This window comes from Diabrotica virgifera, chromosome 1 (genome assembly GCF_917563875.1).
Source record: "Diabrotica virgifera virgifera chromosome 1, PGI_DIABVI_V3a".
In the NCBI taxonomy this organism is placed as follows: Eukaryota; Metazoa; Arthropoda; class Insecta; order Coleoptera; family Chrysomelidae; genus Diabrotica; species Diabrotica virgifera.
Genome location: NC_065443.1, coordinates 314,214,584 through 314,236,916, shown reverse-complemented (window position 1 = coordinate 314,236,916; position 22,333 = coordinate 314,214,584). Strand labels below are relative to the sequence as shown.

Here is a 22,333-nt window from a genome sequence, read left to right as displayed (position 1 = left end):
CAAATAACCAATAAGGATTTAGCAACCTGTGCAAGAGACGTCGAATGAAGAAGGTTTTGTGTAAATCCGTGACTGCATAAATATAATGTCAATAATGTGTAATAATTGTTTAAATTTAAACAAATTAAGGCAGTGTATTAATTTTTTAACTGATTTCTGTGCAATTTATTTAGGTATAAGGAATTTAAATTGATTAGTATGTATTAATTAAATACAGTTTAAAATTTATCACATAGGTACCTATTATAATTAATCGTCGTTTGGAAATTGTGATTTTTATTTTTAGGAAAAACTGTGCTTGTAGAAAAAGTATAGTGTGAAACACGTGCAGAAAGGTAATTTCTCACTCGTTTGAATTGCGGCACTCGCTTGCGCTCGTACCGCAACTTTTCAAACTCGTGAGAAATTAGTACCTTTCTGCACTTGTTGCACAATATACTATTCCTTACAGTAAGGAAATGACATTTCCTTACAGTAAGGAAGTCCTGACTTTTTCTTCAAGAAATTTTGACAGGAATGTCAAAATTTCCTGGCGATTTGCGGAAAAGTTTTTTGTTACAAATGTATACGAGACATTTAAAAATAATCTTTAATTTGAAATACCTTTATTTCTTTTTAAAAAATTCAGAACATTACCCGTTTGTGCGCCAATGATGAATATAAACATTTTACTCATGTCAAAAAACCCGCAATAACTATTTCTTCCCGTCAAAGAACGGAGGTGAAGGAACTAATAGAACCAAAACACATAGAAAAGGATACATTGATTGACTATCTAAAAAAAACTCTATGCACAGGAAGAACAAATGATGGTAGAACCGGAAACATCAGAAATTACCACAAATAAAGATGTTAATATAAGTGCAGAGGAAGTACGAAAAACACTCGAAAAGCTGAAGAACAGAAAAGCTGCATGTGCAGGTAAGGATGGAATACCAAACGAATTAGTGAAATATTGTGGAGCAGCAATGACAGAACAATTAACAACATTAATTAACAAAATCATAAAACACAATAAAATACCGGAAAAATGGAGAACGAGCGAACTAACTCTACTATTCAAAAAAGGAGATAAAAAGCAGCCAGAAAACTACAGAGGTACCAACTTGTTAAATACTACCCTAAAACTTACAACTAAAATCTTACAAGACGTAATGAATTAGAGGATAAATTTAGCAGATGAACCACAGGGTTTTCGTACTGGAAGATCGTGTACAGATGCAATATTCGTCATAAAGCAAATTACTGCGAAATCACTAGAGTATAACAGACCAGCATTTCTATGTCTGATTGACTTAAAGAAAGCATTTGACAGAGTAAGACTCAAAGATGTAATCCATCTTCTGTATAATAGAGAAGTCTCTCTAGATATCATAAAAACTATTGGGAACATCTATCAAACCAACAAAATGGAAGTCAGAATAAATGGACAACTTACAGAACCTACAGATATAGGCAGCGAAATAAGACAGGGAGACTCATTGAGTCCTATGCTTTTCAATTTAATCATGGATGAAATCATCAAAAACGTCAACAAAGGAAGAGGATATAGAATGGGAAACACAGAAGTAAAAATACTCTGCTACGCAGACGACGCAATATTGATAGCCCAAGATGAAGATAGTCTGCAAAGATTAGTTCACAGATTTAACATAAGAGCAAAAGAATTCAATATGACAATTTCATCTCAGAAAACCAAAACAATAGAAATCAGTAAAGAACCAATCAGGTGCAAAATAGAAATTGATGGTATCAGTATTGAACAAGTAATGGAAGTAAAATACCTTGGAATTACATTGTCAAGTTACGGAGGCCTAGACAAAGAAGTGAGAAATCAAGTACAAACAGCAAATAGATCGGCAGGACGCCTTAATAACACTAAATGGCAAAATCAACATATTAACACTGAGATGAAGTCAAGAATTTATAAAGCCAGTGTAAGACCAATAATGACATATGCATCAGAAACAAGACCCGATACAGCCACAACACAAAGACTACTGGAAACTGCAGAGATGAGAGTACTGAGAAGAATTACAGGAAATACACTGAGAGATCGAAAAAGGAGCGAAGATATTAGAAGACAATGTAACGTACAGTGTATAAACGAATGGACACTAAATAGAAAAATAGAATGGAACAACCACATAACGAGAATGGAGGAGACACGTGTGGTCAAAATAGCACGAGATGGATCACCAATCGGCAGAAGAAGTATCGGCTGACCGCGCAAAAGATGGAGTGACAACCTTCCATAGAGGTATCAATCCGCCAAGAAGAAGAAGAAGGACCATTTCTTAAAACCCACCTAATTTTATTTGCATATCTCAACTGGTTTCAATAAATAAATCGTCAGTTTGTAAGAAACATTTCAATATCCCGTACCTATCCCGAAAAACGGAATACCCTGTGTAAGTAAAACAGAATTAAAGCAAAGAATAATTACGAATCTCGGAAGTAGTGATTTTTAAATAGTTTAGATCGCTTACACAGATAAAAATAAAAATTATTGCGTTACCGTGTAATAATCAATCAGTATTATTTAAAAAAAAATACCCTTTAATAAATTCTCACTGTAACGACGCTGACAAACTGTTGACGTAAAAAAAATCCTACAGTTTGTCGAGTATCACGAACGTGGGGTCACGCTATCGCAAGCTACGCTCCCAGTAAACAAAGATGTTCGTGAAACACGAAGAGTAACGAACTAGTAACGATCGTGGAAATATCAACCTTGTTTTGGGTCGTCGGTCGTCGGCGTCGTGCAGTTATATTTAGTAGTCGTGAACAGTGAAAAAGATAAACGTTTTAATAATGACGACTGCTAAAATTTTAAGAATGAATGATGCAGATACCAATAAGTTTGTGATATTATATAAAAATGAGCCAGTTTTGTGGGATCCGTCGAGAGAGGAATATAAAAAACGAGAGTGTCGTGCAGCTGCAGCAAGAAGAATTGCTGCTGAAATGGACATTCGTGGTTTCACAGAAGTCCATGTAGTAATCAAATTTAAAAATTTGCGTAGTTCCTATATGCAAGAACTAAAAAAAATTAAGCAGAGCATGAAGTCTGGTTGTTCTCCTGATGAAGTGTATACCCCTAAAGTTGGATGGTTCACAATAATGGATGGCTTTCTCAAACCACATGTAAAATCAAGAGAAAATCAGTTAAATTTGGTAAGTATGTATTTGTTTTATTTAATTTACAATTTTAGAATCCTCACATATGAAGACCTTGGGACCAGAAGGGGGCATGCCACCAAACAATATTTTGGAGAAAACATCATTTTAAACTTATTTTCAAATCTTGAAATCCAATTTTTAAATTTTTCTTGGTAGTAAAGCCCATAATCGTTTGGAAATATGATAATAAATACACAATAAAAGTAACACAGACGTTTATTTAACGGTTCTTGAGTTTTTGAACATTTTTTGAAAAAATATGAGGCTTATCCCCTTTTGTATAAAAAAATATATTCTAAAATATGAACATAAAATGCAACAATAAAATAATTCAGTTGTCAATATTTTCAATATCTGAAAAGTCGTCTAAATGGTCAATGTCTTCCAGTGGTTCATTATTCTCAGTATCTGGTAGAATCTGTTGGCAAGCACCAATTTCTGCCTACACTGTTTTTTGCAACCGAAAGGTGCACCTAATTTTTTTGGTTCTATTTTCTTCCCTTTTGTATTTATGTATATAGGGTGAGGCAGATAACTGGCCTATTAGAAATATCTCGAGAACTAAAGGCAACAGAATCATGAAAATTGGAATAAAGGGGTTTTGAGGGATGATCTATTAAATCAAAATATTTTCATCTCTTCACAACTTCCAGTTATACCGGAAGTTGCTTATAACTTGGTTTTTTTAAATGGGACACCCTGGATATTTTTATATTTTTGGATTCTCCTCAATATCTTCTTTCTTAAAATATGAAATTTTGTAATATTATACACGGTATTTTAAAAGATATTTACGTTTTTTTATTAATTTCGTAGCAACATTCACACCCTGTATAATTGTAATAGTTTGACATTAAAAACTCTGCTTACGTTCAAGTGATTTTTAATATAGTCTATTATTGTTAAGAATCATTAGTATGGCTAATTTTGAAATTTTAGTATACAGGGTTGGTCGAAACTCGGAATGAATATTTTCTGAGTTTTCTTAAATAGAACACCCTGTATTTTAGTATTGTAATGAAATGATATTTCATAGTACTTTTTTATTTTATAAGTATTCCCTATACCTAACTGCTTTAATTTGTGAGTTATTGGTGATTCAAGCTAAACATTAATTGCAACAAAAAATAGGTAAAATTTTATTAGGTTGGCCGTGAAAATATTCAATCACAAATAATTTTTCAGAAATAAATACATAATAATCCAGACTGATCCTTAAAATTACCAATAATGGTGTAGCTATCAAAATACCTACGTAGTTAAGATTGTTGGTGCGATTAACGATTAAGCACAAATTAAAGCAGTTAGGTATAGGGAATGCTTAAGAAATAAAAAAGTACCATAAAATATCATTTCATTACAATACTAAAATACAGGGTGTTCCATTTAAGAAAACTCAGAAAATACTCATTCCGAGTTTCGACCAACCCTGTATACTAAAATTAAAGATTTAGCTATACTAATGATTCTTAGCAATAGCAGACTATATTAAAAATCATTTGAACGTAAGTAGAGTTTTAGTTGTCAAACTACTACAATTCTACAGGATGTGAATGTTGCTACGAAATTAATAAAAAAACGTAATTATCTTTTAATATACCCTGTATAACATTACAAATCCTCATATTTTAAGAAAGAAGACATCGGAGAGAATCTAAAAATGTAAAAATATACAGGGTGTCCCATTTAAAAAACCGAAGTTATAAGCAACTTCCGGTATAACCGGAAGTTGTAAAGAGATGAAAATATTTTCATTTAATAGATCATCCTTCAAAACCCCTGTATTCCAATTTTCATGATCCTGTTGCCTTTAGTTCTCGAGATATTTCTAATAGGCCAGTTATCTGCCTCACCTTGTATACATATTCGTAAACTAGATTTTTTTCAGTCTTGCGCTTAATTTTTTACGTCGTTAAATATCCTTGTGTCTCCATCTAGAAGGCGCCTTCTTTTCTGGAGTTGGCAAGAAAACTCGAGAAGTCTGTGGAGTATAAACCTTTTCATTTTCCTACAATGAAGTAGGTATTTTACTAAAAAGGTATACGCCACAAAAAACCTTTAGAACAATCCTAATATTTTTAGGTTAAAAAAATATAACATAAGGGGACAATCCACACAGTAAATAAACTTACTGTTCCTGAGTTTATATTTTCCCAATCGCTGCTACTTCCTGATGCTGTATAGTCTTTGTCATCTTCGCTTTTATTTAAAAACGGATCTTGGTCACTGTGTTCAGAATCAAACTCAGAAAAGTCTATTTTCCGTTTACATGCACGGGAATGTTCCGCCGCCATGTTGATTACTACTGTGGCTTGTCTTCTTCTGTTGCAATATAAAGTAATGGTGACACAAGGGGACTTAACTACAGCGGCGCCATCTATGAGAAAACTGCTGAAATTTTCTGTTTGGGACATTAATATGGTCTTAAAGTGTGTGATTTCTACTTTAACTCATTTTTGACGAAATTGTGGCTTGCCCCCTTCTGGTCCCAAGGTGTTCATATATAATATAAACTGCTCGCCAAAAGTTAGGGATTATGCAGGGTGTCCAGAAACTCTCCCGACAAACGAAGACAGGAGGTTCCTCAGATAATTTTAAGACAATTTAACCCAATTCACCTAGTCCGAAAATGCTTCCTAAGGGAGCTAGAGCTATTTGAAGATGGCGTCTTGTAATTAGTTTTTCTTAAATACCTCCAGAACGCTTCTATTTAGAAAAACGAAAATTGGTACGCTTATTTATCTTCCAGAGATAAATCGATTCCATTAATTACGAATTTCTAGTACCGGTCATAGGCGCTTGTTTTGGGTAGGGCAACTGGTATTTTATCGCATAACTTTTTTGTCTTTAACTTCTAAGCATTTTTAATATTGGATTATTAAATTGTGAGGCATTCTAGTACTAAAAGGTACTCTTCTCCTAAGGCTGTAGAATGCACCGTTTTCTAGAAAAATCGATTTGAAATTTTTCGTTTATTGAATTTGAAAATATTTTAAAATTTTTTTTCAAAAAAAGACCGTGTATTTTACCGACTTAAAACAAGAGTAACTGTTAGTACTAAAATACCTCATAATTTAATCATCAAGTGTCAAAAATGCTCAAAAATGACAAAAAAGTTATGCGATAAAATAAGCGTTGACTTACCCATAACGGACGCATATGAGCGGTACTAGAATTTCGCAACTAAGGAAATTGATTTATCTTTGGAAGATAAATAAACATACCAATTTTCGTTTTTCTAAATGGTTTTTTTTGACAATTTTTTTTCAAAATCTGCAGACGAAAAATTTTCAAATCGATTTTTCTAGAAAACGGTTCATCCTATGGGCTTAAAGCAAGAGTACATTTTAGTACAGAATGCCTTGCAATTTAATAGTCCAGTATAAAAAATGCTTAGAAGTTAACGATAAAAAAGTTATACGATAAAATAACCGTTGCCCTACCCAGAACGGGCGCCTATGACCTGTACTAGAAATTCGCAATGCATGAAATCGATTTATTTCTGGAAGATAAACATGTGTAGGGGAGAGTTGGATAAAACGGGATAGTCGGATAAAACGGGATACCTAGCCTAGAGACCCAACTAGTGGTGCTATCAATCGGACAACGACGGAAACTTGTTATCAGTCGTCATTTTAACATTCTCAGTTCGTTTTACCTCGATGCCACTATTTGCTGAAAAGTTGTTTTGTATAGAATTGTTTGACTCTATTTTTTTGATACTTTGTACATTTAACTGCGCTGTTTTCTACATTATACTGCCTACATCTATAAAAATATAATTCCGGTGACTATTACATTTAATTAAGCAGTCATTAACGAATATTCTCATATGTGCAGTCTACCTAATTTTACTTTCAAATTTAGGCGGCAGCCACTTTTGTTTTGAAAAATGTCTGAGTTGGACAAAACGGGACACTTATAAGTTGGATAAAATGGGATACAGTTTCTTATGTCCCGTTTTATCTACCTTTTTATTTGTTGGCCTATTAATTTTTTAAATAGAGATATGAAGCGTTTTATCATACCGCAGAGAAGAACAACATATTTTTATGCGACTTTTGTACTAATATACGTACCTAGTCCTAAATAAAAGGTCTTATTTCCCATTTTTCCATAAAACATAAAAAACGCCTATTTTTAAGTTTCTGACTACTGAAGATATTATTCTTTCAAGGGTAAATTTTACTATACAGTTTAATGTCTACTTAATTTAGAGATAAATTAAATTTTAGATAATCTCATACAAAAAATTAAATGTTATAAACCTATCCCGTTTTATCCAACCGTGGTTGGATAAAACAGGATGTGTAGGACTTTAATAAATATTTTTTTTGTTATTTTCCAGTTATTAAAAATAACTAAAGATATGTGTTTTGTGTGCTGCAATAAATGTTATACCTATAAAAAATAATATTATGATAATTTCTTTAACATATTTTCCGTAGTAAAAGTAAACAAGAATGGTATTCCGTTTTGTCCAACTCTCCCCTACCAATTTTAGTTTTTCTCAATAGAAGCTTTCTGGAGTTATTTAAGAAAATCTAATTACAAGACGCCATCTTCAAAGAGCTTTAGTTCCCTTAGGAAGCATTTTCGGACTAGGTGAATTGGGTTAAATTGTCTTAAAATTATCTTAAGAATCTCCAGTCTTCGTTTGTCGGGAGAGTTTCTGGACACCCTGTATAGAAAATTATGCTCATTTTCATAGTTGATTTTTTCGTGAACCGATTAACGGATTCCACTCATTTTTTTATTATTTTAGATTGTTCTTTATTATTTACACGGTTCTGCAAAGGTTTACTCACTTCTTCACTCACAAACTTCTTTTCTGTACTTATACCGGGTGAAAGAAAGTTTCTAGTTTACCAGAGTTTGTGACACCCTGTAGGGAGGACGATATACAAATGTTACTATGCATCAGAATCGTAGAGTAGTCTTAATTTTTGTGAACGTTTTGTTTTTTGAATGTCCCTGATATCTTTAGAAACAATGAAGATAGTTATTTTACTATTAGACTAAGAGCCGCTATAGGTCGGACGGGACCCTATAACTTAAATAGTAGAACCTAAAAGAAAAGGTTTGAACACTGTGCCGTCACTTTTCAGTGGCACATGCGTCGACAGTGGCGCATCAAACTTTCCACTTATGGACGGGATACATAAATTAAAAAATACCTTCCCTCACTACCAGGAGGATTCAATTTTTTTCATTTATTTAAGTTCTATGTGATTGAGACATAAGATTCATCGTAATTTTAACCCACCACCCCCTTCCCCCTGCCCCCACTATCAAAAACTTTATTTTTCGATTTTATTTTTTTTTGGGGGGATGCAATCAATTTTGAAATTTCAAAAAATTCACACGCATAGTTAAGGCTTTTATAAAACACGTCTATTTTTATAGACCTGTAGGTTATGTTTACATAACCTCAAAAAATTTTTAAAATTTTTTTTTTGGAAAAAAATATATAACTTTTTTTTGGGGATAGCTACAGATCTAATTTTTTCTTAGTCTTGTGTATTTTATCAAACACTATATTTTTAAATTTTTTCAGATTTTTCTGTAACGCTGGTCACCTTCAAAAATCCAAAAAACTGTTTTTTAAGGGGGTTTTGGGGGGTTTGAACGTGTTTCTCCCATTTTTAAATATTCTAAAGGACTCACTTACTTCAAGTTACATATATCCTATAAAATCGAAATTGATTTGATATATTATGAAGTCTATAAAATAGGGAAAATCCCCCAAAACCCCCCAAAAAGCAGTTTTTCGGATTCTTGAAGGTGGCGAGCATTACAGAAAAATCTAAAAAAAATTAGAAATATAGTGTTTGATAAAACACACAAGATTAAGAAAAAATTAGACCTGCAGCTATTCCCCAAAAAAAGTTATGCGCTTTTTTCAGAAAAAAATTTTTTAAAAATATTTTGAGGTTATGTACACTCTACCTACGGGTCTGTAAAAAATAGATATGTTTTATAAAAGCCTCAGCTATGCGTGTAAATTGAAATCTTAAAATTGATTGCATGCCAGCAAAAAAAATAAAAACGAAAAATGAAGTTTTTGATGGTGGGGTAGGGGGAAGGGGGTGGTGGGTTAAAATTACGCTGAATCTTATGTCTCAATCACATAGAACTTAAAAAAATAAAAAAAAAATTAATTCTGTTATTAAGGGAGGGTACCTTTAAATTTATTTATCCCGTCCATAAGTGGAAAGTTTGATGCGCCACTGTCGACGCATGTGCCACTGAAAAGTGACGGCACAGTGTTCAAACCTTTTCTTTTAGGTTCTACTATTTAAGTTATAGGGTCCCATCGTGCCTAAAATGATTAATAAATTTCACCTATAGCGGCTCTTAGACTATAATATGTTTACATTACTGTTAACATTGTTTTAACTGAAACAAAATTAAATTCACAATAAAAAATAACAGTTAACAAAACTTTGAAAATTAAAAGGCACATAACGTAAACACCTATAGGTAAGAATTATTTGTCGACCAGGTAAGCGGTATGCACAGCTCAACATAAAAGAGACGAGATTGTTTAATGGAAGGTCTGTGATGTTTTGGGGTGGAATTTTCTTAAGAATAAGTACGGGTTTGATGTCTGCGTGGGGGTTCTTTAAATAGCGAGAGATACATTACACAGATTTTTTCGTTAAACACTCTGTTCCTTTCGCACTAGATACAGGACATAACTTCATCTTAGTGGTATGATACGACATGGCCTCCTCACGTATCGTATGCCGTCAGTTAAAACACACACATATTAAAGAGTAAAACCGTCTAGTTTCTTTGCTATTAAGGGGATCGGAACAAAATGCAAAATTCTGGCCCATATCAAAATTTTCAATGTGTTTTAAATGTATTAATTTTTTTCGAATCCTGAGAAAACTAATAAATATTTTTGAAAAATTTAAAAGCAGAATGAAAGACTAGGTACTTTATTACCGATGGCCAAAAATACCTTAGAATAAATAAAAAGTTTATTTTGAATGAAATATTTGCAATTAAAAATCACACTAAATTTTTTCTTTTATTTTCACCCCTGTAACTTATTAAAATAAACATTATAGAAGTTTTCAGCGACTTTTGGCCCTCGGTAATAATGATATCCTTCATTCTGCGTTTAAATTTTTCAAAAATATTTATTAGTTTTCTCAGGATTCGAAAAAAATGGATTCATTTAAAATACATTGAAAATTTTGACATGCGTCAAACTTTTAAATTATGCTTCGTTCCTAAAGATATCAGAGAAATTTAAAAAATAAAATTTTCGCAAAATATCAGACTATAACATAATACCGTGTATACCCCCTTTGTGCCTTTTCCCCTCTATAAGGTGTCTCAAACTTTTGTTTCAATTAAAACACATGTTAAACTACAAAACCTATATTTTCTTTGTTTCTAAAAATATCAAGGACACTCAAAAAACAAAATGTTCACAAAACATAAGACTACCATACGATTTTGATGTATGTATACTCACATAGTGAAGCCATTGTATAACTAGACCATAAATAACTAGACCATTGTATAACTAGCCATTGTGTAGATAAACAATGGTGAAGCCATCTCAGAATTATTAGCGTTGGCTGAAGTCAATGAGGGCCTAATAATAAACGGTGAGCCACTTAATAATATAAGATATGCTGACGATACCGTACTTCTAGCGGGAACACTGGAAGAATTGCAACACCTTGCTCAACAACTAAATATACATTGCAACGATTATGGACTAAAAATAAATTTGAAGAAAACCAAGTTAATGGTATTTACAAAAGCACAAAACATCAGAGTTAGACTAGTACTGGATAATACAGAAATTAAGCAAATATCTTCGTACAAATACCGTGGAGCATGGATCACAGAAGATACTGATCAGACAAAAGAAATAAGATGCCGCATTGAAATTGCACGATCCATTTTTAACAGAATGAGGAAACTTTTCTGTAATCGCAATATCAATATAACGCTCGGGATAAGAATGCTTCGGTGTTATATTTTCTCCACCCTTTTGTATGGGGTTGAGGTATGGACACTAAAACAATCCAACATTAAAAACCTGGAAGCATTCGAAATGGGGTGTTATAGACGTATTCTGAAAATAGCATGGACAGATCGTAAAACAAACGAACAAGTGCTCGAACAACTAGGAAAACAATTCGAAGTTTTAAATTCCATAAAAATCAGGAAGTTGGAATACTTAAGGCACATCATGAGAGGTGAAAAATACGAACTATTAAGGAATATAATGCAGGGCAAAATCAAAGGCAGAAGAAGCGTAGGAAGACGTAAAATCTCGTGGCTACGCAATCTCCGTGAATGGTTTGGATGCAGCTCAATTGAATTATTCCGGCGCGTAACCAACAAAATTATAATTGCCAGAATGATTTCCAATCTCCGATAGGAGCGGAACTTTCAGAAGAAGAAGATACTCACATTTGTACCTCGTCCTCCCTACTTGGTGTCTTAAACTTAACATAAGAAAAACATTTCCTTTCTTCCACCCGGTATAAGTACAAAAAAGAAGTTTGCGTAAACCTTTGCACAACTGTTTAGATACTAAAGAAAACTCTAAAATAATAAAGAAAATTAGCGGAATCCGTTAATCTGATCACGAAAAAATCAACTATGAAAGTGAGCAAAATTTTCTATATCCCTAACTTTTGACGAGCAGGTTATTTCTATTACTAAACATAGCCCCTACCTTATTTTCTGAAACATTTTGAGAATGTAGCAAAGTGGTGTTTTAGTTACTATTATTCAACAATTTCGTTGCAGCATACCAGTGGCGTGCTGGCCATATAAATGAAACGGTGCAATCACCGAGAGACCGCGGCCTCTTGAGGCCGGTCAAATAACTTTTTTCACAAAAATTTTTAGATGTAACAAAAAAAATTAATTTTTAATCGAATGATATTAACAAAACATTTCAGAAACATTTAAAGCTTTTTCAATTGTAACATACCGTCTAAGTAAGTGAATAAGACTCTATATACATAAATGATTGCTACAGACAATATTTATTTTCGTAAGTATATTTATGGTTTTCCATTTTTCTTCTAACAGCTAATAAATATGTTCTCTACAGAATATAAAAATGGAAAAAAAATTTTCACAAGTTTTCCACAAATATGAAACTTAAAGATAAACTTATTCAAATTATTAAAAGTATCGAAAAACGATTTGATCAAGACAAATCGTCATCTACAGTCGGCACTCTACATCCTAGAAATTTTGATACAGTAAAAAATGGTATACCCTTAGCTGTATTTAAATCATTCACTGAAAAGTTAAGACACTTTTATCCTACCATATCTGCGACTGAAATTAGAGAAGAACTCTTTGATTTTGCTGATAAATAGATTATATTAAAAAATAGGATTTTGCAAAATACTGAAATTATAAAAGATCGAGTTAATGATGAATATGTTCAGTCTACAGAAAATATGAAAGAAGTATTAATTTAAGTGATAATTAACATGAAGTAACTAATGACAATGTTGTTGATACCGTGAAAGCTTCACCTCCGTGTGGTTCTAAAAAGTGTTAAGGTTATTTTTTAGCTTGCTGTTACGCTGTTTTGCATAAGCACAACTTATATCAGTGTGCTTATCCAAATCTAAATGTAATATATAAGCATTTATCAACTCTTTCAGTGACACAAGTATTTTAACACTGAAATACATAAAAAAAATCGGTTAAAAAGTCCTTAAACACAAAATCACTTGAAAACATTTATTCTAATGGCTATAATAGAAAAATACGCTTTATATGAGCTTCAAAAGGATGAAATAATCGACGGATTTGCTCAAAAATCTACTGCTCAAAAAAATAATGTTTAGATTATTAGGTTGTATTAACATTTAAATATTGCTAAATTAAAGCATTTGTTCTGTACCTACTTGTATTTGTACTCTCTTGTATAATTGATTTACTAAAATGCAACTGAATGCATAATTGAAAAATTCTCAAAATTTTATTTTACTTTTATCTTAATTTACAAAAAAATCATATTTATTTATCCATGAAATTATGATTTCTGCCTTACTGTAAACAATATTGTCATACATTTGATAATATTTATTATTTGTAAGATTGCCTATTCATAAAAAGACAGCAAATTTCTTTAAAAATTCATTGAATAAATGAAATAAATGCATTGAAAATCAAAAATAATTTATATTTTTTATTTTGTTTTTGTTTTATAAATAACGAGTAAAAATCTTGATAATGGAAGGTAAAATGAGGACGGGAGGCCGCTTTTCTATAAAATCATCCGGGCCGCTTGAAAGGTTCCAGCACGCCACTGTAGCATACGTAAATAATCTTCACTCTAGGAGATAAGTATTGCCAGCTGTCTCATCTGAAGTCTTATCCCATTGCCAGCTTTAATAATTGGGTGGAGATGGGTCAGTTAGTTTTACTTTTACATCTTCGTCACTTTTACTTTTATTATGTTCTTCTGGTAGATGTTTTCAATTGTTTTAATTATTTCTAGAGCTATCGCTCTTGCAAGTGGATAACGTCCTTTGACCCTGTCAAATGCATTCTTAAGGTCCACGAAACATAAATATGCCGGTTTGTTATATTCTAATGATTTCTCTTGAACTTACCTCATTGTAAATATAGCGTTGATGCATGATTTTCCTTACCTAAAACCTTGTTGTTCTGCTAATGTTATAATGTCATTCAGTTTGTTTGTTATCACTTTTGTTGTTAATTTGAATGTTGTGTGTAATAAGTTAATTTCTCCGTAATACTCCGGGTCCGATTTGTCTCCTTTTTTGAAGAGAGGTATTAGGATGCTTGATCTCCATTCTTGTGGTATTCTGTTTTGTTTTATTAATTTTTGTATTAGTTTTAATAGTTGTAGTTAGATCTTGTCCTCCATACATCAGGAGTTCGTTCGATATTGTGTCCTCATCTGGAGACTTTCTATTTTTTAATTTTCTTAATGCTTCCTTTACCTCTCCCTCCTCGATGTCGTAACTTCAGGTGTTGGTGGTTCATTATCGTGGCCTTTAGCAAATAGAGATTGGAAGTAGTCTATCCATGTTTCCTTCTGAATGTGTTTCGTTTTTATTAATTCATTCCGTTCTTTCTTTTGTCCTTTGATCATTCTCTGCTTCTTTTTATGTTCCGTAAAAGTCGTGTTCCATCTGTGTTGAGAGACTGCCAGTGTTCCACTTTTATTTGTCTGATTAAAGTATTCGTTATATTTCTGATTTGTTTGTAGTGGTTGTATGCTTGTTGTGTTTGTTTTGTTCTTTATTGTAAAAAGGCTTTCTTCTTTTCTTCACTTCCTCTCTAAACCATGGTGTTTTCTTTTTTGATATGTTAGTATTCGTTACTTAAGACCTAAAATCATATTAATAGAAAAATATAGTACCTACTAGTAGATAAACTAAAAATCATAATTATACGAAAATACTGCCTATATAACTGCCACTAATATTTATAATTTTAGGAACCTTTCGTATCCATAATTGAAGCTTCACCTGAAGATAATGAAACACCATCTCAACAATTGTACGAAAAAGAAGCATCCACATCTAAAGAAGAGAAATGGCAAAGTGACTCTTTGAAACGAAAAATTGAACCGAGTACTCCAACCATATTCCGTAAACAGAAACTATCTTCGATACCTGCTGAAAATGATGTTAATTCTTCGACAGAAAAACTAGATGATGTTCGTAAAAGACCTGCTAATGATAGTGTATCAACAGAAGATTGTTTCGATCATTTTGGAAAATATATTGCTTCTCTTTTACGAACTCTACCAGAAGAGCGATCATTTCAACTACAATCAGAAATAGTCTCTCTCATTTTGAAACCGTCAAATCCCATATAATTAATAGGTACCCTCTATGCGGTCTTCAGTCAGGACAAATTTAACGAAAAATACAGAATTTTAACTAAAGTGAACCACCGTCGATAGAAAGTTTTCAAAACTGGACTCTATATTCTGTTTTTTTTTTAGATGTAGAAGATGTATACAAAAAGATCTCATGTTCGAGTTAACTTCGGCCATTCGCAATTAGTATACAATGATGAGTGCGCTAAAAACTGACAAAAGTGATGAAACCAGTAGAGGTGGGAAATTATCGTTAGAACCTATAAATTTATATTACATTACATGATATTTTCCCACCTTTAGACTTCAGCTTAAGAACTCCTTTGCTTCACTCACAATAATTATACATATGACATTTAGTAGAATATTTTAGTTGAGTTATTTTTATTACAAGTTTAGCTTGATTGATAATTAAAATGGCTATTAATTAATGATTTTTTTACTAGCATAATATTATGTCTAAATTGATATAATTATTATTTAAACTAAAAGGGATGTTCCCTAGGTTGGCTGTATGTATACCATATAGTTAAAAAACTCTAACATGAAGTAAAAACCACTTCTATTAAATTTATATATTTATTAAAATTTAAAATCCCAATGGATTGAATAAAATGTGTCCAATTCAGAACGTTTTCAGACCTATCGGTCCATATCAGTGAATTTGAATACTTGCTAAATAGCCCCAGAACCAAACAATGTTAAAAGATATTACTCCATTAAAATGTTACATTTTTTAATCCGTACCATGCATTTCTTAGAGGAGTCAATTTTATTTCTTTAATATGTAGGGGGGTTCAGCAGAAGCTTAAGTTCAAGTTTTTTGGGGTCGCCACCCTTGTCCCCCGGCCGCCATCTTGGAAATGGGGTGCAAGGGAGTTTCGCGCTATATCTCGTAAACTACCAACCCTACGGAAAATCTAATTAAACATAAAAAGTAGCAATTTAAATTTTATACAATTTTGTTTCTATTACTTTTTATCGTCAAGTGACCAACAAAAAAGATATAAACAAAAATATGTAAAAATTTTTTTAACAAGTTTCCTTTTGGAGGTTATAACTTTTTTTCAGTTCATTTTAAAATAAAATAACATTTTAGCAATTTTGTAGAGGGTTTTTCAGCGAACAATTTCCACTAAAAAGTTGTTTAATTCTATTTATTTATATAGGTTTTACAGCGCTCCAAACTTGACCAGATTCTCGAATGCTCATAGGGATACAATAAAAACAAAGGTTAGGCTTACTTTTCTATCTATATATATTTTTTATTCATACAATTTATTATAATTTTAACATTCCTATGCTATTATTAATCTGTTTTTGACCTTTTTTCCCATTATAAAACTTATAACCCTAAGCATATCGACGCTGCCAAGGCAAAACGGCATAAACGCCAAAATGGCCAGTTTTGAGGTAGATGCACGAAAAAATAGGATTTTAATTTCCGCACCAGACAGTCACCGCGGCATAACCGAAAACAAAGTGAAATAGGTGTAATATTGGTTTAAAGTTTTTATAAACGCCAGTCTAGTCACGCACGTGAAGGTCGACGTGAACAATGATTGACACAACCGCCAGTGCCCATAAGATTATCATTGTGTACAGTTCGGTCCAGTAATAATAGTAAAGGTATGTATTTTTACAATTTTTATGGATAAGTAATATGATATTACTTACCTCTGCAATATTTTCAATTTGTATTGATTTTTGAAGCGTAAACACCCTGAATTTCTTTAAAAACTATGAGGCGTTTATGTCAAAACCAAATATTTACATCGTGGTTGACACAAGCGCCATTCCTCAATGGTATTCTTATGCAGGTTTCTTTTTTAAAAATTGCGCAAATAAAAAGTTTAGTTTAAAATGTTTTATTATAACTTTGTACTAGTGTGATGAACAATTATTTTTGTACTACAGCATATAGTTCAAATCAATTTTATATAGCTAAAAATGGCGATCGATTTTTGGCGTTTATGCCATAGTATTTTAGCAGAAGTAAAAAATAATGGTCTTACTAAATGAAAATAAGTCATATACCGAAGTAGCACAAAATGATATACAGACTGGCAATAATTCCCCTATATTCCCCTTAGAGGTTTATGACATTTATAATGCCAACATTGCAGAAGCTTTTAGCAATAACATTATCATCTTTGAGGAACCACCAGACGTTGCAGCAGAAGAATAAATATTTAGTCACGATCTCACATCATGTTTCAACTTGCAGCAACAGAATTGATTATTAAACCAGAGTATCATGCAGAATATTTATCTCTAAAAATGAACAACATAGTTCCAGATCAACTGGATGAAACAGATGTACAAGATGAAACGGAGAGAATTTTTTTTTAAATTGTTTAAAAGTTAAAAGTTGTTAAATATTTTTCTGTTATTTTTCTGTTTTTTTTTACTAACTTTTATTTTGAACTATATAAAAGAAGTAAATCTTATGTTATTTTTGTGAATAATTATTTTTTATTTGTTTTAGAAATTAAAAAATAACTATTTTTATGTACCTCTGATTTCTGTGTTTTCTTAGGTTTTAAGTTGTTGTTCTTTGAAAGTGTTTTTTGAGTTTTATTTTTATACCAATTTTTGTATAGCTCTTCTATTTGAGTATTATTTATTTTTAAGTATTTCATCCTAGCACCAAAAACATGTTTAAAGAATTTAGAGTTTTGTTTTTAACTTAGAATGTATTTTTGATTAATAAAAAATAAAACCAATCAAAAATCTTCGTAATTTCATAATTTTTCTTGTTGGCATAAACGACAATTTTTAATTTTCGTTTTTTTTTTCATTAATGGCATATATCCTTTTTAAGCGCCATTTCGGTTAACCTTACAACAATGCGATCGACGCAAACGCCAGAGGTAAGTTTGGCATATTCACCAATGTTATATATTGATTGGACACAAGCGCCATTTTCTAGTTTTTAATTTATTTCACATAGTATTTTCAGCCACATTAATGTTTACAAAATGTTAAAATTTGAAAAAAAAATCACCAATTTTTTTGAGTCAGTTTGCAGATAAGCAGAATTGGTAAAAATAAAAATAATCAGTTTTTTGTGTTTCCTGAAAAATCAGGTTAATGTCGTTTATGCCGTTTTGGCGTGACAGCGTCGATATATAGAAAAGGCCCAAGAAGTTGTTTGAGGACAAATTCGCCGGTTCAGAAGAAGAATGACGCAACCGCAAAATGCAAAATTCTTAAGAAGAGCAAAAAAACGATTTTTGATATCAAAATCATAAAGTATGATCAAAATTAGCCATTCATACACCATGGCAAGGATCTCGAGATATAAGCGTTTTTTGGGGTGTGCAGCTTGTCTATGAAGTAGCATAACTTTTTTCCTATTGTATATTTTGACTTAAAATTTTCCAAAAAACTTCTTCATGAATTATATTTTATTTCTGTGTTAGTTAAAATTATAAACTAAAAAGTTTGTCCCTCAACTTTTTTAAGTAAATATGAAACTAACGAAATAGGATGACAAAAGGTTTAAAAATTAACAACCCTTTTTTAATGTGTCTAAACATTTCGGACAAATTTCGTTGTTATCAAAATACTTTAAAGATGACACAGTAAAATTTTCAAAAGGAAATATTTACAGCGACCAAAGATACAGCGAGGTAAATTTGAAAAATCATCAAAATTGATTTTTGGCATTTTTGTATAAAATTTGATTTTTGAACATGTTCCACCAACTCTAGATAAAAATAAACTTCATATTCGAATTCAGCGACCTCAAAAACATAAAAATAGACTAAAAATGGTCATTCACCTTAAATTTAATTTTCGTGGTCGGCATGCCGCTCGCCTAATATACAGGGTGGTTCATCTTATTCGCCTCGGTCTCTGTACGGAAAACCACTTGATATTTTAAAAAAATTTCTTCACATAAATATACAGGGCCTTTAATACTACAACATAAAATAATGTGAATTATACAGGGTGTTCCAAAAAAGAGTGGTATATCAAAGTTATATTTTTTCTTATGGAATGCCCTATATCTGATGACATTATTGAATTGACCTTAAAAAATAAGCTATACTTTCATAAGGGTTCTCTATACCTAAATACAGGGTGTTTTGATTTATTTCGGTTTTTATAAAAATGTAAGGTTTTAGAAAAAAATAAATATCTACGAATCTAAGAAGCAGTAACAAATTATTTCTTGGATCTTAATAACAAACTATTTAGCATACTTAAACAGATGCTTATTGCAACAAAATTTCTTACAGGGTGGTCAAAATATGAGATTGTTTTATTAACAAATTCAAGCTGTAATAATTTACTTATTTTAAATAGAACACCCTGTATCTTACTAGTCTATCGCGTAGAAAATTTACTTAGCTTTCAATTTGTATTAGGGTTTCCTATACCTATCTTTTTACAGGGTGGTCAAAATATTAGATTGTTCTATTAACGAATTCAAGCTGTAATAACTTACTTATTTTAAATAGAACACCCTGTATCTTACTAGTCTATCACGTAGAAAATTTACTTAGCTTTCAATTCTAATTAGGGTTTCCTATACCTACCTCCCTTCATTTTTTAAATATTTAAAGATTTCCTAATTTAGTAAGCTTTAAAAATTAGAATTAAGTACCTATGTCGTGTTTATGTACAACAAATCACCAACACCGGCAATATACTTAGACAAGATACTGTCATTAATAAAATTTTCATTGTTATCATGTAATCACACAGAGTGTTGTATTATTTTAGTTGATTTTGGCCTATATGTGACATTGAATAATATGTTTATATTAAACTGCATACTCTATATTAGATGCCGTATTCTGGAAGGTATTTAAATTATATTTCATTCCGTATAAGTATATTCCATATCTTATCCCAACGGTTATTGAGTAAATTTAAGAACACCACTTTTTGTTTGAATCTTTGAATCGCAATTACAAACAATTAAATGCAATGGCTACTTTGACGAAAACTAGCCTATTGTACAAAAATATGTAAAAATGGGTATTTACAGAATAACATGGGAATTTATATTTACAGAATAACATGTGTATTGAGAATATTTACATGGAATTGAAGAGATTTTAAATATCTTCCATTATAAAGAATAGAATATCGAGTATGTCATTTAAAATAAGAACACTCTGTGTGATTAAATGATAAAAATGTAAATTTTATTAACGAAACTATCTTGACTAAGACATTTAAGTATATTGCCAGTGTTGGTGATGTGTTGTACATAACCACGACATAGGTACTTAATTCTAATTTTTAAAGCTTACAAATTAGGAAATCTTTAAATATTTAAAAAATGAAGGGAGATAGGTATAGGAAACCCTAATAAGAATTGAAAGCTAAGTAAATTTTCTACGCGACAGACTAGTAAGATACAGGGTGTTCCATTTAAAATAAGTAAGTTATTACAGCTTGAATTTGTTAATAAAACAATCTAATATTTTGACCACCCTGTAAAAAGATAGGTATAGGAAATCCTAATACAAATTGAAAGCTAAGTAAATGTTCTACGCGATAGACTAGTAAGATACAGGGTGTTCCATTTAAAATAAGTAAGTTATTACAGCTTGAATTTGTTAATAAAACAATCTCATATTTTGACCACCCTGTAAGAAATTTCTTTGCAATAAGCATCTGTTTAAGTATGCTAAATAGTCTGTTATTAAGATCCAAGAAATAATTTGTTACTGCTTCTTAGATTCGTAGATATTTATTTTTTACTAAAACCTTACATTTTTATAAAAATCGAAATAAATCAAAACACCCTGTATTTAGGTATAGTGAACCCTTATGAAAGTATAGCTTATTTTTTAAGGACAATTCAATAATGTCATTAGATATAGGGCATTCCATAAGAAAAAATATAACTTTGATATACCACTCTTTTTTGGAGCACCCTGTATAATTCACATAATTTTTAGATTGTAGTATTAAAGGCCTTGTATATTTCTGTGAAGAAATTTTTTTAAAATATCAAGTGGTTTTCCGTACAGAGACCGAGGCGAATAAGATGAACCACCCTGTATAGATAGAAAAGTACTATATTCCTATGAGAATTCGAGAATCTGGTCAAGTTTGAAGCGCTGTAAAATCTAGATAATAAATCAAATTAAACAACTTTATTGTGAAAATTGTTCATTGAAAAATCCTCTACAAAATCGCTATGATGTTATTTTATTGTGAAATGAACGGAAAAAAAGTTATAACCTCCAAAAGGAAACTTCTTACAAAATTTTTTCTTATTTTTGTTTATAACTTTTTTGTTGGTCACTTGATGATAAAATGTAATAAATATAAAATTATTGGAAATTTAATTTGCTACATTTCATGTGTAATTAACTTTTCTGTAGGATTGCTAGTTTGGAAGATACAGCGCGAAAGCCCTTTGCACCTCTTTTTCCAAGATGGCGGCCGGGGGACAAGGGCCTCAACCCCAAAAACTTGAACTTAAGCTTCTACTGAACCCCCCTACACATTAAAAAATTAAATTGACTCCTCTAAGAAATACACACTAAATGTAACATTTCAATGGACTATATAACCTCCGGGAATATGGTGAAACCCTACCAGGAAACTTAAACAACCATCTTAGGCCAACGTTGACTTGACCCAGACTTGGTAGTCAACATTGGCCTAAGATGGTTGTTTAAGTTTCCTGGTAGGGTTTCACCATGTTCCCGGAGGTTATATCTTTTAACATCGGCGTTTAGCCTGCTCAATATTAATTTGACATAATGTAAATCGAATTATACATCCAACCATTGTTTGGTTCTGGGGCTATTTAGCAAGTATTCAAATTCACTGATGATGGACCGATAGGTCTGAAAACGTTCTGAATTGGACACATTTTATTCAATCCATTGGGATTTTTAAATTTCAATAAATATACCAATTACATACAAGTGGTTTTACTTCATGTTAGAGTTTTTTAATTATTATTTGTTCTAACATGGGAAACTAAAATAGAATCGAAATGTTAGGGTATAAAAAGTCTAATGCTCACAATCTTATTGAAGGTTTTTATTTAACAGTTTGCGGGCGACCGGTTTCGGCGTTTACAGTTTATACGCCATCATAAGGCCCTTTAAGAAACTGAATAAGATATCAGTACAAGAAAATTACAGTGTACAATCTGATGTTTGATTGTAACATTGGGACCCAAGTGTCTTCCTTGATTTCAAACTCGCATGAGCAATCGAATAATGTGACTTTGTTGCCTAGGTGTTCAGCTTTTACTCTCACAGATTCATAGTATGTGTGAGAGAAGTCAAATTAGTTTATTTT

General features: G+C 31.5%; 2 protein-coding genes across 2 annotated transcripts in view; one reads left to right on the top strand and one right to left on the bottom strand.

The window, feature by feature from the left end:
* Positions 1–22,333, bottom strand: part of LOC126878608 (coiled-coil domain-containing protein 170) — a 107,988-nt gene that overhangs the window by 63,541 nt on the left and 22,114 nt on the right. The gene's annotated exons all lie outside the window — the stretch shown is intronic.
* On the top strand, positions 2,691–17,477 carry LOC126886376 (uncharacterized). Its single transcript, XM_050653280.1, has 2 exons — positions 2,691–3,177; positions 14,660–17,477. The coding sequence occupies exons 1-2, from the start codon at positions 2,815–2,817 to the stop codon at positions 15,041–15,043; spliced, it is 747 nt and encodes a 248-aa protein (XP_050509237.1). The 5' UTR covers positions 2,691–2,814; the 3' UTR covers positions 15,044–17,477.